At 45.9% G+C, this 18,009-nt stretch overlaps 1 protein-coding gene across 2 annotated transcripts in view; it reads right to left on the reverse strand.

Annotated features, from left to right (window-relative positions):
- The window catches only part of PLCXD1 (phosphatidylinositol specific phospholipase C X domain containing 1), a 135,202-nt gene that overhangs the window by 74,309 nt on the left and 42,884 nt on the right, over nucleotides 1-18,009 (reverse strand). The window contains exons 2-3 of one of the 2 annotated variants that reach the window (XM_085622845.1): nucleotides 9,613-9,752; nucleotides 8,448-8,584 (exon numbers count right to left, since the gene is read on the reverse strand). In XM_085622845.1, coding sequence (XP_085478971.1) covers nucleotides 8,448-8,584; nucleotides 9,613-9,736 — 261 coding nt within the window. In that variant the 5' untranslated portion in view covers nucleotides 9,737-9,752. Of the gene's footprint in view, nucleotides 1-267; nucleotides 707-8,447; nucleotides 8,585-9,612; nucleotides 9,753-18,009 lie in introns of those variants that run through there. The other variant, XM_085622846.1, reaches the window with a different exon arrangement.

Here is an 18,009-nt window from a genome sequence, read left to right on the forward strand (position 1 = left end):
CTGGGAACACACTGGGCCGCTCCGGAGGGGCACTGACAGTTGGCGCAGCGCCAAAGTGAGGGGTCGCCTGAGCCCACCACCTTAACGCAAAGTAAACATTGAAAGCAGCCCGACTGCGGCCGGGGACAAACTTCACTTTGCAAACCCACTGGCCGTTGTCAGCTGCAAGTACAGGTCTGTGCAGCCCATATTATGTGCCGCCCCCGCCCCCCCTCCGGATCCTCCGCCCACCACCCGGCTGAGTATGCACTCCACCCGGTCACTTACCAGCAGACAGTCGGTATTGACTTGGCTGGCAGGGTCCCGCAGCATGGCATCCATTCGCCCCAGGCGGGCCTCCAAGCTCTCCCCGGTGCTTGACATGGTGGTTCCGCGGCGACTCTGTTTTCTATCTCTTGGTTCAGTCCCTGAATGGATGCATCACCCAGAGGGGGTCAATCGTGTTCACCGTGGAGGGACATGACGGGGAAAGTGGTGCCCGTAACTCCTGGCCCCGTTGTCTAAGTGACTAAGTTGAAGCCGATTTCTGCTGGGGTAGTTGTTGCTCCAGGTGCTGGGGGGCGAGCTGACAGTCCGCTGTCCTGCAGGGGAACGGAGGCGCCCTCACCAACCGACAAACATGTCCGCCTTCCTGTTCAAACACACGGGAGGGAAGGGGCCACGGCGCGTGAAACAGGCACAGCCAGGAGTTATATATGCACCCAACATCACCCCACACGGAAACTAGAAGGCTGTTTTTAGAAAACCACTCGAGAAATCTGAAGCGGTTTTACAGGCAGATGCTCCCCCGGCCTCGAGGCTGGCTCCAAACATAAGAAAGACGACAACTTGCAAAACGGACATTAAAACAAAGGCAGCAAAGGGAATGAACCCAAGTCCGGTACGCATCAGGGGTCTCGGTGTCACGAGGCTTCAAGAGATCTCAGTGGGACTGGCATCCCTGACACTGGTGTGAGTGAACCAGTGCAGAGGGCTGAGAAGCCTTCACAGTGTGTGGAGAAGCTGGTGTTCCATCCACGGAGAAATTAATTGTCAGTCAATATATAACAGATGAGCCATGCTGTTATAAGAGCTGCATAGCACCTAGAAGCCATTTGCAGTTCACCATGTGGCACACTATAACTATTGTCCACACTGGCCCTTCATTGGGAGAAGGGAAAGGTTCGCAGATTCACTCACAGATCTAGTCTATGTCAACGTTTTAGTAAATGTTCAACTTTATCACCCCTATGATCCGCCAGTCAACCCTTGTATTTTGATCTATTCGAGTACTTACTTACCGACAGCAGGTAAGTACTCAGTAGTACTTGTTTATGCTAATTTAATTGACTGCCGATCACTGTTTATTTTCATGTTGTACTTTCATGTGTTCCGTACAGATTTCTTTAAAAATGGATCAATAGGGAGCGTTCTTTAGTATTACTAGAAGTGTGTGCATGCGTGTCTGTGTGTGTGTGTGTCTGTGTGCTCCCGTCCCTGTGCCTGTGTCCCTGGCAATGTTATATTTTGACGTATTTCTTTTTTCGCGACCGCGGATTTCTGAGGCGCACCTGCATTTTTTGAAGGAACAGCTATTATATAGAGAAGAGGGGACAGATTTACGGCGAATCCTGTCTTTGCATTGTAAAATACAGTAGTGGAACGGGGACAGCGAGTGCCGCGGTAAAGCACAGATCCGCAGAGCCTTATTTTGGTTATTCAAATTCCAGGCTCCGGGCTCATTGTGCGCACATTTCTCGCCGATGGTTAATTGGATTTCCTCCATAACCCCACCAAGGTTCCGCATTCCAGTTCAAGCAGAAGGAAAGGCACTGCGAGGCAGCCATTACACGAAGACTTGCGGTTCGTGTCCTTCTTCAAGGGAGCAGTTAAATGAAGTGCTGTCTGTGCTTTATGCCTCGGAGAAACTCGAAAATTATTGTTTTAAGACTGTTCCTCGCCCTTCATCACCTCAAACGAGGGGCAGACAAGAGCCGGAGTTTAGAAGCTATTCTTTCCATTTTCAGATGCCTATTGAAGCAAAGTTGAGCTCAGTAAAATACAAATGTACGCAGAATGTAGAAAACGGCTTTAAATATTTCGGTGCGGCTGTGGTACAGGATAAGCGAGCATTAATTACCAACATTAAGCGTGGAAGGGGCCAGGGCGCACGAGAGCTGAACCACAGAGCAGCAGCCAAACACGGGAGCCAACAGTAGGGAGAGTGGACGCCAGGAACACCACCGCCTTTCTCCGAGGCAGAGCAGAAATGCCTCGGAGAAACGCAGTGTCGTTTTCGGATTCGGGGGCGTGTTTTGCTGTTATCTCCTCTTGCCATTGGCTGGAGGAGATAATTAGACTTTCTGCAAAAAACACGCCCCCCGATCCGAAAAGGACGGGGCCTGATCGGAGTGACGGGACCTCTTCTCCAATGGCTGGCCAGCCTTGAAGAGGCCAGCCAATGGAGAACAGGGGAGAAGAGGGGCGGGTTCAAGCCCCTCTTCTCCAAGTCATTAAATCTCCGACTTCCGGTTCTGCCTTCGGCAGACCGGCGGTCCTCGACCTAAAAAGGGGGAGTAGTCTCCCTTCCATAGCATTTAGCAACAAGCATTTACAATGCAACGGTCTCGGCATTGTTAAAGTTAGAGCTATTGGCATTGCTCATGACATTATATTTGTTTATGTTTTTGTTTTTAAAACATTTAAAGAAACGGCATTGTTATTTACAATGTCAATAGCTTAATCACTCTCAAAAGCGAGATTTATTATGCGAGCATTATTTGGGAAGTTTGGCAAATCCATAATTATGAGGAAAACGCTGCAGCATCGCAAAATGCCAGTGGCCCAGACTAATATGCATGATTAGTATTTGGATTCCATGCCCATTCCTTCTTTGTCCTCTCTGCTGAAACTGCTGTCTGAAGTGTCAAATTTTATTAATACTAAACAAAAATCGCACTACCGTGCCAGGGCCAGACTTGGCGTTGATAATGATTGTTTGAAAAGGGAACTTTGAAAGAATACGAACTTGACCAATTCTGGTTTCAAAATATAAGAGAACACTGTAGAGGCATGCGTCTACCGACTGTTATATATAATTTGGGATATATTTCTTAATCTGTCGAGTTCAGCCACTGCATGATTATATTGTTGTCTCTTTTTGAAACTCAGGAGCAGTAACATTGTCGTGGTGTCACTAGGGCTTCAAGTGGATGCTTTTTCAATATTATATACAAGCCACAGTTACTGCTAATTTATCTTATGCAACTAACAACGATTGACAAAGCCAATAGTCCTAACTTGTTGTAGGTATCATGTTACTTGTTGTATCATTATGCCTGGATGCAATGACAAAAGAGACAGCAAAATACAAGTCGTATAGACCCCGCGCAACACCGCCCCCCACCCCCACCCATTTTTTTTTATCCCACTTAAAGCCCTGGGTAGGATACTCAACAACAGAGCCGAACTGGAACCCCAAAGTAGGCCTGGCAATTATGTCGGACCAGCTGGAGGGTCACGGGGGAGGTTAACTGTGAAGCACTTTTGCTACAGGAAACGCCCGATGCCCAGGCAAGCCAGCCCGGCCCTGCTCAACAACCCCGTTCTCTCCCGCATTTACCTGTGATCAGGCGCGCAACACCCATTGAACTCACAGGGCTTCAGCCCCCCCCCCCCCCCCCCCGTCGTGTGTGGCAGCCCGGGATGAGACCGCTTCCCGGGCAGACACAAAGCTGCGCCAGAGCACTTCACAGGTCTTTAAAAAGACCATTTGCATGTTAATGTGGCCTCGCTGTTGGTTCACCCCTTCTAAGAACCCCCGCAGCTCCACTCTGCCTAGATTCAGCCCCCCCACCCCCGAAATCAGCGCCACTCTGCCTACTGTTTAAAGACTCAGCCCCCCCCCGAAATTTTTGCTTAGCCCCCCCCCCCCGAACATTAACTAGCAAGTGATTTCGCTGGTCGCTTTTTCACAAGCTCTGAACTTTGGCAGTGATGTTTCCCCTTGATAGAGAAGTTTCAGTTTCTGTTTGAGATACACGCTTACGCTTTCTATTTGCAAGAATCGCAGGCTCCAATGAAAAATACCACTGGGGGGTAGGTCGAAGGGAAAGTCCGTTCAGGGCGGAGGAAGCATGCTGCATGTTGACAAAGGTTAGCAAATAAGGAGAGCAGCAGTACAATGGAAAGACAATTTTTATATAGATCTCTACAGCATGCTATCATTTTTAACCAATTCATGTCAACGGAGCTTCTGACTCTCATCCTAATTATGAGAGCGCGGAGTGCGGCATGAGCCCTCGGCGGAGGCACAGGCGCGCGGCGCGGCTCTGAGGAGGGGACCGCCGGACCCATGGCTTCAGCCTTCATGTGCGGCGTGGAGGGCCTGCTCTTCAACGGCAGCCGCTTCGTGTGGAACCTGACCATGTCCACGCTGCGGAGGTGGTACGCCGACCGGCTGGGGGTGGGCACCTCCTGAGGACCTGGTGCAGGCTCAGAGAAGTTTACCAAGTAAGAACCAGGGGGCATTTAGAGGGTTATAGGCTGGCATGGCGAGAGGGAATATCGACAACTAATTAGATATATCCACAAGACTGCACCATCAGCAAGTACACTTATTGCACCTCCGCTGCTGACGCATGTATATTTACATCAAACTCCTTTTACCGCCACTCAGTGCCTTGCTGCAACAGAGAATCTTCGGTACCTCAGTACTTGCAGCGTTTTGTAAAAAGCATATTTCCAAGCAGTCATCGAACACCGCCGCCTTTCTCCGAGGCAGAGCAGAAATGCCTCGGAGAAAAGGACGGGGCCTGATCGGAGTGACGGGACCTCTTCTCCAATGGCTGGCCAGCATTGAAGAGGCCAGCCAATGGAGAACAGGGGAGAAGAGGGGCGGGTTCAAGCCCCTCTTCTCCAAGTCATTAAATCTCCGACTTCCGGTTCTGCCTTCGGCAGACCGGCGTCCTCGACCTAAAAACCAGATCTAGCACCTCCCTTAGCCCCTATATAAGTCACCCTTGTCCATCATAAATACAATGACATCCTCATCAATCTGTGTCCTCAAGATTCGGTGAAGTCGACGAGCTCCCCAGCCTGCCCTGTTGGGGTTTAGCCATGCATATATGCTTCGAGAACTTCAGGGCTGATTTCGAGTCCGTAAAGAAGTGCGCCTGTCCCTCATGAGAGATTTTCAATTTAGCTGGGTACAACATAGCATATGAAACTGCACTGGCTTCCGGTGTCACGACGTTGTGTTTTTAAAACCGGTTGCCTTATTTTTAAGGCTTTACACGGCACCAGCCTGGAATTTATTAACAACATCATACTCAGGTACTCCCCCACTCGCTACCTAAGATCTACCCACCTTTCTTTTCTTACTAGCCCGAACTTCAAGAGGGCTCGTCTTGGAGGTCGTAGGTTTGCCACTCTTGCTCCCAAGCTGTGGAATTCCTTCCCTCTTGAGATTCGAACATGCACTGACCTCCTTCCATTTAGGTAACTCCTGAAAACCTGGTTGTTTACCCAGGATTAGCTTCCGCTGCCTTGTCAAGCTGTCTGCTAGCGCCATGAAGCCAATTCGGCGTACGTGCGCTTTATAAATCCCCACTAACATTAACATAACATTAACATGGTACAGAGGCAGTCTGAAGCAGCTTCTTCACCGGTACAAACTCTGTGCGCGCCCCCTGCACCGAGGGGGTGTAATCTGGAAAAAAGGACAGGTTATCGCCCTTTTAGTTTATGGTGCTCTTAGCCCTGGCCTCCCGTAAAATGGCATCCCTATCAGCATAGTTCAGTAGGCGCGCAAGGATCGGACGAGATGGAGCACCCGGTTTAGGTCTGGGGCCCAAAGTTTGATGCGCTCTCTCCACAATCATTACGGAGGATAACACAGAACCAAATAGTTCGCGCAACAAACCATCTACAAAGGTCTCCATTTTGGAAATGGCGGTGGACTCTGGCAGGCCAATTATACGAAGATTATTGCGCCTGGATCGCACCTCCAAATCCTCGTTCTTCGCTTTGATTACCTCCAATACCTTTTCCATTTGTAGAATCTGGGTCCGGTATTCCGCTTGCGAGTCCTGCGTGTCCGATAGTCTGTTCTCCAAGACATCAAGCCTATGCTCATGAGAGTCCACCTTCTTCTTCACCACATCTAGGCTGGTCACAAGGGCGTCTATTTTACTGTCTATGGATTTCATCCCAGAGCGCAATTCAAGCAGGAATAGTCCTGGTGTCATCCTCGGAGTCCTCCACTACTTCCGACGCACCCTGTGTCAATGGCTGGTCTCCCATGCCCTCATTGGCACGTGTATTGCGCTTATTTTCAAACTGAAGCTTCGTTTGCTTAGGGTCAGATTTCCCCATAGTGGAGGGGTATGCGAGCCGAGTGCAAGGTTCCCCTTTAGCAGTACCTCTGCTCACGCTCAGATCCCAGGTGTTCGAAACTGCTGTTCTCACAAACTAGCACACCAGCAGGGCGACAAGGGGTCAGTACCACGCAGCAGTCGTGTCGATATAACCGACGGTGGTTGTGTGTCTCCTACTTTGATTTAAATGGTCAGCCTGCCAGAAGAGTCTCAAGTCGCCGCTAGTAGATGTGTCCACTCAGGCAGCCTCAGGTAGCCCCAAAACTCATAAAGCCACTACAATGTGTTCTGTAGGGCCCCGGTCAGATTCAGATGGTTCCAGAACCGCATACCCCTTCCTCCTGACAGGGGCCCAGCTTTATCACACCACCTGTCCTGCGCAAAGAGGTCCTCTGTTCAGTGGCACAGTCCCAGTCTCTCCGGGACCTCCAATATCACGCCAGCACCCCCAAGCGTGCATGAGGTTCTTGCGCAGCCCACACCCCGCGGCCTAGGGGCACCAGTCGGACCCTAAACACCCCCGCCCGCAAAAGCAGGCTGGGCCGTGTGTCAGGGCTGCAATCAAGTACCTCCACTCCCCAGAGCACCAAGCTGAGACAATCCCCCCGCTATTCAAGCAGCAGTGACCTCCCCACACAGCGCCCAGGCCAGTCAGCTCACCCTGGCCGCCCCAATACTGCCCGCGTTAGAAAACACAGAGGCATTCAGGTGAGGCCACGCAGCCCAACCCGCCCCAAGCACCGCGCAAGGCGTCTGCCCCACTCATCGCACATCCGTCGATGCCTCTGGCGTCCTGAGCTCCGTCTCAAGCCGGGTCCATGTTCAGCCCACAGCGAGGCTCCTCCGGTGTCCAGGCGATGAGATCAGGCCTCCGGAGAACTCTCCTCAGCAGCAGCCCCTCCAGCCACAATGTGCACAGCGTCATCACGGGGGCCCAGCCCCGATAGCCGCAAGTTACCCGGTGGGACAGGAAATTCGACAATAGCGGGTTCCGGCGCTCCAACACCTCACGCCGCGTCCCCACAGTAGCTCTTTCTCCCCTCTCATCCGCGGGCGGGCGCCATCTTGCCAGCGGCCGATCGGTGAGTCGGACACGGCGCTTGGAGGATTCCGCCGGTCGATGAGACTCGAAAAGCACAGCGATCGCTTAATGTGGGAGTCATAATCTTCTGATGTAGTTTTTGACAACCCAGGTGTGCCAAAACGATGGTATTTGCCGAATGTTCCGGTCTGGCTGACGGAGCTCCCTCAAGAGGCAGCCATTCCGTCTCGGGCCGTAACCCCCCCCCCCCCCCCCCCAATTGTCTTTCCATCTTTCCCTTTGCTACCTGCTGTTTGTATTAAGGGCTAGTTGGATTTTAGGCTACCTGATGTTTTGTGATTTAATTTTAACATTGGATAAGGGACCAGAATGTGTGAATGCTGGCTGAGGGACTCCTCACAGTGACGGTCCAAATGGATAACAAGGTTGCTGAAGATTTAAGAGACTGGAATACGATCTATTAGAGGATGTTGTACGATCAGAGAAGAGAGGAACAAGACCTTATGATGTGGTGGTGTTTGTTTCCTTCAGGGTGAAGTCTGGTGGATATGTAGGTTTGATTGCAAGATCCAATGTGCTATTGGCTACTTAATAAGAAAATAATATTGCTGATGGTTTCCTCTTCTTTCTTCATCATTTGGCATTCAACCTGCTTTATGTAATGCATTACAGTAAAATGAACTAGTTAAAAGCAAGATAAGCTCCCATGGTATCCCAGACCTGCGGCAGCCTTTTACTGATGGATCATCCTTGAGGTGTTACTATTTAAATGGTATTTACAAAGATTTCTTCACACACATCTTGAACATACTTCAGACACCTCCATATTTACTCCTATGTAAATCTTTAATAATGCAGCGTATGATAGCAGGGATGGATCTGAGATGTTCTGGAGATCACCTTATAGGCTACAAAACAAACATATGTGAATCAAGCCATTTAGTGATCAAGGAAAGCGCAAGGAAGATGCTGTACACAAGCAGAGTCTATCAGCACATTTATAAATATTTAACCTATACAGAGACCTAAAATGTAAGATCATTAGTTACCTGAGTTGTAGACCACTTGTAGATAACCTTTCGTACAATGCATGGCAATTTTTTCTCTAAAATTTGCAATGTCTTTGATTCTCTCGGATCAATAGGCGAGTTTTCATCTAAACAGTAACTCATTGCATCATGGCTACCTGCAAATATAGTACAGCAAATTATTTTTAGTTTAACCCAATCTATATTGAAACATGTTCAAATATACAAGTTTGCAATTTAGTCAGATATATACAATTTTATTAGTTTTTTAAACATATAGTCATATGTAGCAGTAATATACACAACCCTGTATCAGCAGACAAGTTTGTACATTTGGAGACAGTAGCGGTCCGTGGAGGGAGTTCCGTGGGGAGGTGAGGCGGGGGAGGGGCAGGGTGGGGAAATGTAAACACCGGAATATGGATGAACGGAGGTAAGTACACATTTAAATAAATAAAACGAATTCCTTTGCACGCGCTGCATCGCATTTTGCCATTTCTAACAATCAACTGAAGTGCCCCAATCAACAGACGTGAATACAAAATAACAAACATAGAAGACTTCAGATGTTTTAGCACATCCTGAGAAGGCTCTTGCCAGTATCTCTCAGTCTATATAAAGACTGATTTTAGCTCAATCAACATTTTGTGTGGAACTAGAATACCCAACTGAAAGACTTATATACTGAAAGACTTATATACTTGACTAACAAACATAATTACATATAATCGAACAATGCCATATAAGTCAGGGAACACAATGTTTTCTGAAGGTCATAGCTGGTGAGGGTGTGGATGTGCAGAGGCAACTTATAAAATCACCAGCATCCTTGAGAAAAAGTTTGTCAGTGAAGATGGTTCCTAGGCTCAGAAATAACAGACCTGCATCATAAATCAGTTTTTAAGAATTAGTTAAAGGTTTTGATGCTTTTCAATCAAATAATTTATTCATGCAAATATCCCATTTCACTTTTTCACTAGCCCAACGGATACCGATAAATCTCCTATTAATTCAGTAGTATGGAAGAGTTAGCTAGCCATTGCTTTATGAACTCACAAGGAGCAGACAGCCTTAGTTAGTAACCACAGGGTCAGGTTAAACTCATGCAGCAGTACAGCAGCCTTCAACAGATGTTTCTGTGAGAAAATTAATTCTATATGAAATTTCAAAGGAAGAGGCACTTTACCTGGGATGCACAGGTTATAGAGAGGAATGCTCCAAAGCATTTCTGGTAACTCTGACATCCAGTGGTTGTTTTTCTGAACACATCTGCAGTGTTTTTGTAAAGAACATTTCTTGTGTCCTACCATCGTTGTGCTGTATGCTCTGAAAAACAAATGATGAACATGTTATAATGATCTCTTACCTGAACATACCAAACAGAATACCCATATACCACAGCTACAACAAGCAAGACTTCCTGTGCATCACAACATAATTTAATATTCATAGATTGGAAACAGTTTGAGGATAGATTTTCCAACAAGTTGTAGGTCCCAATTATAAAAAGAACAATCGATGGGCAGAATGCTGAACCATGGCATGCATTCACCCCAGGACAGAGATCTGGGACTAAATCCATCATTTTTTGCTCCCCACGCCATTCCAGTTTGGACCCTTCCATTTGCAAATCCGTATTGACCCTGTTCCCCAAACTGCCAGGCCAGGTCCTCCCTGGACTGGAAATAAGCATCCTAGGACCGGTTTCAGGGTATCACGTCTCATCAGCCAGGCTAGCTTGACTAATGTGGCATGGAGAGCATGGGAACCACATCTGGGCATACCCGTCCCACTCGGGGTGACAAATGCAAAAAGAACAATTGATGGACAGAATGCTGAACAATGTCATGCGTTCACCCCAATACAGATCTGGATAATTGATCTATTCACATACATGTACTCAGAAAGTCTTTATTAGGTATTTTGTTACTAGACCTAAATATGTCGCAGATCTATCAGGAATAATGGTAGACCGTTTTGATGCACCCTTATTGGCGGGTGCTGCCTAGGAACCATCCACATGGAACCCATACTCCTGAAACATCAGGGGTCCTGACTCCCTAAACTGAGATTCGGCTCTGTTATGAAGTGGACATCTTGAAAGCTAAATCAACAAGCATTAAAAATTAAATAGGTCTCGCCTTTGATTAAGTTAAAGCCATTTGCTTTGCTATACAATACCATTAGCAAAGCAAATGGCTTTAACTTAATCAAAGGCGAGACCTATTGCATTTTCAATGCTTGTTATAAATGGCGTGAGTAGAACCATCTGTGGGATTTTTTCTGAGTGAAAGGCATCACAAAATGAAGCACGTCTGTAACACAAACTTATGATTTTTACTTTTTCATCCATCCATTCATCCATTAACCGTTTTGATTCTCTCACTACTAGGATTGGCTTAAAAAAATCACAGTATATGGAATGGTGTGAAAGTGTCACACTTGAGAGCCTTGCCAGCTATGCAGGTATGTGTGTGTTCGTGTAAATACGTTGTATTGAGTTGGTGCCTGTACCCGTGTTGTGGGGGGCAGTAATGTATTATTAGCATGGGTGCCTGCATGTGTGTTGTGCGTGTGCCACATGTGCCTGTGTGTGTGCGTGCATAGTTGCGTGCTCTTCCTTTGCTCTGTCTACCCTTGTGCATCCTCTCATGCGCATAATGATGAACTATGCAAACACCAAACACACGAACTTTCCAATATTGGTTTGTGAATCGGCTCTACGATGACTAACATTTTAAATATGAGACACTAGGTGGCAGTGTTGTGCACATTCACTATTTAAAGAAAATATTTTCTGCGTGCAAGTACTGGGCACGGTTAAGAAATAATTGTGCTTTACTATAATACTCTTTTAGACCAGCAATATTTGTGCACTGGGGAACCTGTCTGGTGTTTATTAATTTTTATTACCTTTCTCTGTGCTGGCAAACATTCAGCCACTAAAGATCCTGTCTTTGCTTATGCGCCACACAGAGATCCCTTATGAGCGAATTAACAGCAGGAGGACTGTGATGTTTATTTCAAATCAAGCTACAACCGTCTAATTTTTATCAAGAGAACAAAAGAAGGTGGATAAATATGTCAGCGATGCGACAAAGACGTCAGCGCCCTGTTTGTTTAGGATCATATAACATATTGTTTGCCTTCATACAATGGTAATACAACAGTAACAAAGAATGAGGACGTCTTTCTTGGCAAACTTATTTCTAAAGAAAAGCAGCTGCGGTGCAAGCCAGGGACAGAATATGCAATAAACGTCTGGGCGAGTGACAGCCCCTCAGCTATAGCCATAGCGTGAAAGCGAAAGCACGCCGGCATGCGCGCGCCCATGCACATCTCTTTACAGGGCCGACAGAAGATGTGCACGCGGGGACTGGCTTTACTGGCAGCGGGAAAAAAAGTCCACAGAGTATCACGCCGCCAGTAAAGGCGCCAATACCCGCGTGCACATCTTCGGTCTCGTTTGTCTCCCCGCGTGCACGCTGGAATCGTATCGATTCCAAAAGGCCTCTCATGGCAGAGCAGCGCATGCGCTGCTTTCGCCAGGCTGAGACCGAAGGACTCTCATGGCAGAGCAACGCATGCGCTGCTTTCGCCAGGCCAAGACCTAAAAACCTGACACATTTAGGGCCACGACCCCGGCAGCAGACTACAGACCGTGGCATTCTCCCCAGCAGCTGGAGAGGCAGGAAACAGAGTGGTAATAGGGAACTGGCATAGGCACCAGAGTACCGGGTACAAAGGAGAGGTGGAGTCATTGAGATGTGGAGCATTGAGGGCTCAGAGACACTTTGGCAGACAAGGGCATTGAAGAACACTTCCAAAGGGCACCAAAAGGCTGGGCAATAAAAGGAAACGGACTGGGTCCGGGGATGGCACCAAAAGTGGATCATGGGTGTTCCCCCCCACCCCAACAGTTTCTGCCTCATGTCAGTGTGAAAGAGGAAGTGGCGGTAAATTAAGGCTTATGGGGTTTACACAACAGGTATGTTCTTTTACAGAACAAAGCACACAATGAATCAGATGAACTGAGATGGTCTTCAGACCTGCGCATAGTGAATACCCAGAATCCGAAGTACTTAGGTGAATTATAGCTTGACCAACCTTGTTAGAACCTTCGTTGAAGCTTAATTTCTAAAGTTTTATTTATGAAAACCAGTTTTAATTAAAATGTGGGATCCTTGGGTGTCCTAATGTTTTGAGGTAAACATCTTTACTTTGAGAATAGGTCACTATTATAAATTACTTACTAGAAATCATGCAGATCAACTCCTGTGAAATGTCATTGGCTTACCAGAGGAGGCCAATGTCACTGCCCACATGTAAGCCGCTACCTTTCTCCTCATGTTGGCTACTCAAAGTCAAAATAATCTTTATTCTTATTTTTCAAAATCCATAACATTAGTAAAATATTACATGCAATAAAAGCAAAGCTTGTTAAGAACTGCAGCGTATACAAATAAATTCCTGGGTAAAAATTTGAATAAATAAGTCTTTTTAAAATACATCATAAAAACGATAAGAAGGTGCAATAAGTTACTGGTGCAGAAAGGCGCTTTGTGCAAACTTATACTAATCAATAATACAGGAACAGCTTTGATTAAACAAAAGAGAGAGATATCAGTTATACAATAATAGCAAAGATAAAGAGAACTCGTGTGAATCACTGTTATAAGTCATGTTCAGCGTTCAAATATGAATCATGGTGTTCAGTTAGCCATATTCCTATCTCATATTGTCCAAGAAAGGTTAAAGAATTTCTTTAATCGCGCACGTGATAAAAGTGGAGACAGTTTTACAGTTTGCTTCATTCTCTAAATTGCAGAAAAAAGTTAAAAGCATCCTGATAAAACATAAATCTCTCAGGTAAAAATAGAAAGTGCAACAGACTCTTTCTAATGTCTCCATGTAAGCCATAAAACAGCATGAGATGAATGGATGACTGTGTGGCCATCCCATCACAAGGGCATTTTGATAAATTGTTTGTCCAGGCATCCTCTTTTGGAAATGCTTCAAGGTGATGGAGGATGCCCAGCCGCAATCTCGTTGAGTAAAATCTTTGTCGGGGATTTGTAATCATTTTCAGATATCCCTGTGCACACTAGTAATGGGACCAAGCATATATCTGGCCACAGAGTGTTTCTGAAATTCTTAAGCTTCTCTGGCTGCCATTCTGATGTTAGTGACCATGCATTCTATTTAGTTTTTGATATAGCGTAGAATGTTAGCAGGGTAGGTTACAGACACTTTGCGGTGGAGCTCCTTTAGTAGACCAGCAGGGTTTGTTAACCATGATATCAAGTTGTAATGCTCGAGCATAAGGCAGTCATGAGTGACGGCCCTACAGAATATTGCCCCTGGTTTGTTCCAAATGTTATGCCAACAGGTACGGATATTCATACAGATTATGTCTTCAAGATAGAGCATAAATAGTTCTCTATGGGTAACACAGAATGCTACAGATCTGGGCACAGCAAGGAGCCTACATACAAATGATTTTCCAGAGTTTGTAAGATTCCAGTCATGGTCGAGCCCCACACTGCAGATCCATATATGGCAGAGGGAACACATTTACTCCTGTAGAGCTAATTCCCTAATCGGTTTCTCACCAATTTTGCTAGAGACCTTAAACAAAGCCCAATTGACCTGGCAGTATTAAGCTTAGTGGTATTTACATTTTGGACCCCAAGAACCAAGATTAGAGGAAAGCACCCCAAAGTAGGGCATTTTTTAACTTCCTCTAGTTCGTCTCCCATCAAACACTGTCCTTTTTCCCTAGATTTTCCCTTCCCACAAAACATTGTGAAAGTTTTGCTAAATTAAGTTTCAAGTTTTTTTGCTCCATATATGTTGCAAATTCTTCGGTTAATAATTGTAGACGGTTTGCGGTTCTGGAAATCAGAACCATGACATTGGCACATAGGAGCACTGGGGTGGCTGGGGAGCCAAACTTAGGTGCATCAGCAACTAGCTTCTGTAACACTTTCTCCAGCCAGTTAATGTATAGCGAAAATATAGGAAGGGGACAAGGAAACAGCTTTGCCTAATGCTTCTGGAAATCTTAAAACCTAGGGTACATTCACCACTAAACCCATATTTAATGTGTGCTGTCAAACGGGCATAAATCTGTGATGCGAGAGATTATATCGACCAGGGTGCCCAACTCAACCATTGATTTCCCTAGCTTTGCATGATTTACCACGTCAAAAGCGCTAGTTCGGTCTGCAAAACAGCCGCAAATATGTCCCTGTCTGACATCCGTGTATTTGCCTATGATGAGGTTAAGATTAATACACTGCTCCGTGGTGCCAATGTCCCATCTAAACCCATCCTAGGTATCAGTACCAGGTTATCCTGTGCTCATACCTCCAGCCTTTCCAGTATTATTCTGCCCATCATTTTTGCTGACGAGTAGAGGAGGGATATCGTCTGGGAACACTCTCCACCCCCCCCCCCACCCCTCCCCCGTTTCCCTTTTTGAAAACACAATTATGCTCTCTGACCAAGAGGGAATAACTCCTTGTATGGCTGCATTGAAGACATGGGTTAGTATGGGGCCCACACATCTATATTGGACTTATAGACATCTACTGGTACTCCGTCGGGGTACTCTAATGATCAAGTTGTAGATTATCTGAAATGAGAGCCAAGATTTGATTGCAAAAATAAAAGTCGAGTATATTAAAATGGCCCTGAAAGAAAATGCATTTAATTATGTTTTGCGTGCATATGAAGTGAGAAACTATGATGTAGATTTGAAACCCCCAGCAAACCTACTCTGTCATACAGGTCAGCTATATTACATTTCTTAACCATAGGATTCCAATGGTGGGGTTAATAGTGGCAGATGAAGATAAGCAAAAGATCTGAGCTCCGCCAGCTTACTGCACCATGGGGACAAAGACGGCTCAGGGAAGGGTGTGATTTTCTCTCTCAAGCAGTGCCTCATCATTTCTCAGATTCCTTTGTCCTGAAACATGGATTCCACAACTAAGGTCATATTACATAACCTGGAATACGACCTTAGTCAGTCTGGCACAGACTGGAGCTATATGCTCCATAGCAGATTTTGCAGCACTTATGTAGAAATTGCAGGATTTTTACAAGAGTGACGATTTTGCAATTGTTTTGCAAATCGCGAAATCCTTGGGGGTCTGTACATACGTGTATTGCTTTGTATAAATGTGAATGATAATGGTGTTTTTAAAAATATAGATATTTGTTAGTTCTGATTAACAAATGTACATATTACTTATGTTTGGTTATATTATTTTATATTTAACCTGTATATAGGTGACTGCATAAATAAGTAAATCATTTATCATAACTATTTATCTACAATTGCTTGACTATTGAATTACATAAAAAAATCTTAAAAAAAAAAAAATGTACCTAAAGTACAGCAACACAAAAGTCTGAGTTTATTAAATACAATTTAACTCTACATGTATTACCTTCCTTATACGTATATAACATCCATGTGCTTATGTAGCTTTATATTTATTACTTTGCTTCTAATTCAGCATCTCCAATGCACTACCCTATATCTCGCGCTATACCTCTCTCAATATACCCTCTACCTCTACTCTCGCACTCATCCGAAACCCCATTCTACTACTATGATCCCAAAATAACCCTTTCTAGACTCTTCCCTCCGCTACCCTCTTTGCATCCTCTCATACCGCTTTTACTATTCAGTTCTCCCAAACTAGCCTTTCTAACCCCTACCCTCTGACTCTTCCCACCTTCACCTCCCCCTACTGCTGAGATTTAAAAAAAAAAAAAAAAAAAAAAAAACAACTTTCTAGACCCTACCCTCTTCTATCCCTCCACTATCCTTTTCAATCCAAATAACAGAATAACATATCCATGCTCAAATTAATTTCATATTTCCCTATACTAATTCCCTAAAAATCCTATTTGGGTTCCAGAGTAGCGTGCTACCCACCGAAAAGCACTTAAACACCTTATCAGGGGCAGCAAGCGCTATATAAATGCAGACCCTTCCCTCTTTTATCCCTCCACTATCCTTTTCAATCCAAATAACAGACTAACATGTCCAAGCTCAAATTAATTTCATATTTCCCTATACTAACTCACCACTAATCTTTTTGGGTTCCGCAGTTGCGCTCTACTGGCCGTAAAAGCGCTTTGGCGCCTCTTCAGGGGTAGTAAGCACTATATAAATGCAATTTCAATTGACAAAGCCAACAGCTCTCACCTTATAGGGCCTATTTCCAAAGCGAATTTCGCCAAAGAGCTTTAAAAACAACTAAAGTGGGGAAGAAAGTAATAATGGCAGTGGCAGGGAGGAGAGGAAGCAGCAATGGAGGGTCGGCTGGGGAAAGCAACAAGGGCAATAGAGGCTGGGCACTAAGTAGCAACAGCAGAGGACGGAAGCTGTGCAGGGAAAAGTGGGAGGTTTGACGGTCGTCCCCCTAAACGGCAATTGAGGGTGGGTGAGAAAGCACTGAGGACCTGCCAGACTCGTGGTCGCGCAGTGGTGGCTGTCTTGCGACCGTCACATTACGATCCTAGTGATTGTGCCGCCCTAGAACCACCGACTTCGACAGGAAACTGCCATTCCCTGGCAGTGGCGCGGCAGTCCAGAGGTATCTATATAACTGCCGTAGTCCCGCCAAGCATATAAGGACTTTCATCACCACCACTGATTTCATGGAGGTCTTTCCTCCATGAAAACTGTGGTGGTGAGGAAAGAAAGGGAGCCCTGCAGTGTCCCCTTGTGCCATAGGCCTCATGGATGCACAAAGGGGAGCACAACATGTGTCCCCTGTGTGCATCCACAGAAGTTCCAGCATGGCATTGACTTTTCAGTCCATGTCGTGCTGGAACTTTGACGTTCCCATTGCGGTGCCTATTTTATAGGCGGCGCCATGGGAATGGCAAAGGAAATTCCCACCAACAGAGAGCCGGCGCACTGCGCCAAAGTCGTAATCAGGCCCTGAGTGTTGACAGATAACTAAGCAGCAACAGAGGTAGGGTGTTGTTACTCAAGCTTTGGAGGAGAGGCGCCCTATCCTGGTGCGCTGCGTTGATACAGCAAACTCCCAAGTGGTAGAGTGGATTATGGGTGCACTGGATCAAATTGCACCGGTAGTTGATCATGCCATTAGAAGACTGAAGACTACCAAAAGGAGTGATACCTGTTGTTCCTCAATAGAAAGAGAAGGTTGAGAGTGGATCATCAAGAAAGCTGGATTAGACTCCAAGTGTGATATGTACGGAGTGGGTAATCCTTTTGTTGGATTTTAATGCCCTCACACACCCTTTCAGGTGTCATGCTTCATCATCTGGGCTGCTCCTCGTCGGGCCGGCGGTGCAATGCCCAACGGGCTCCCTTAAAAAGGGGCACTTTGTCGGAGTTCTTTTATCCAACAGCCGTTTGGTGAAGTGCGGGTATGGGGGCCTGATTGATGTAGATTAGCAAAAGTGATTTAAAACAGGGTCGAGAGTACCAATATAGGGAATCAATTTTATTCTAGAGGTCTCCTTCCCTGATTAAAAAGGTGTGTTTAACACTCGGTAGAGTTTAATGTCTCTAATTAGAGTGTTTAAAATC

The sequence above is a fragment of the Triturus cristatus genome, chromosome 8 (assembly GCF_964204655.1).
Source record: "Triturus cristatus chromosome 8, aTriCri1.1, whole genome shotgun sequence".
NCBI classification, from domain to species: Eukaryota; Metazoa; Chordata; class Amphibia; order Caudata; family Salamandridae; genus Triturus; species Triturus cristatus.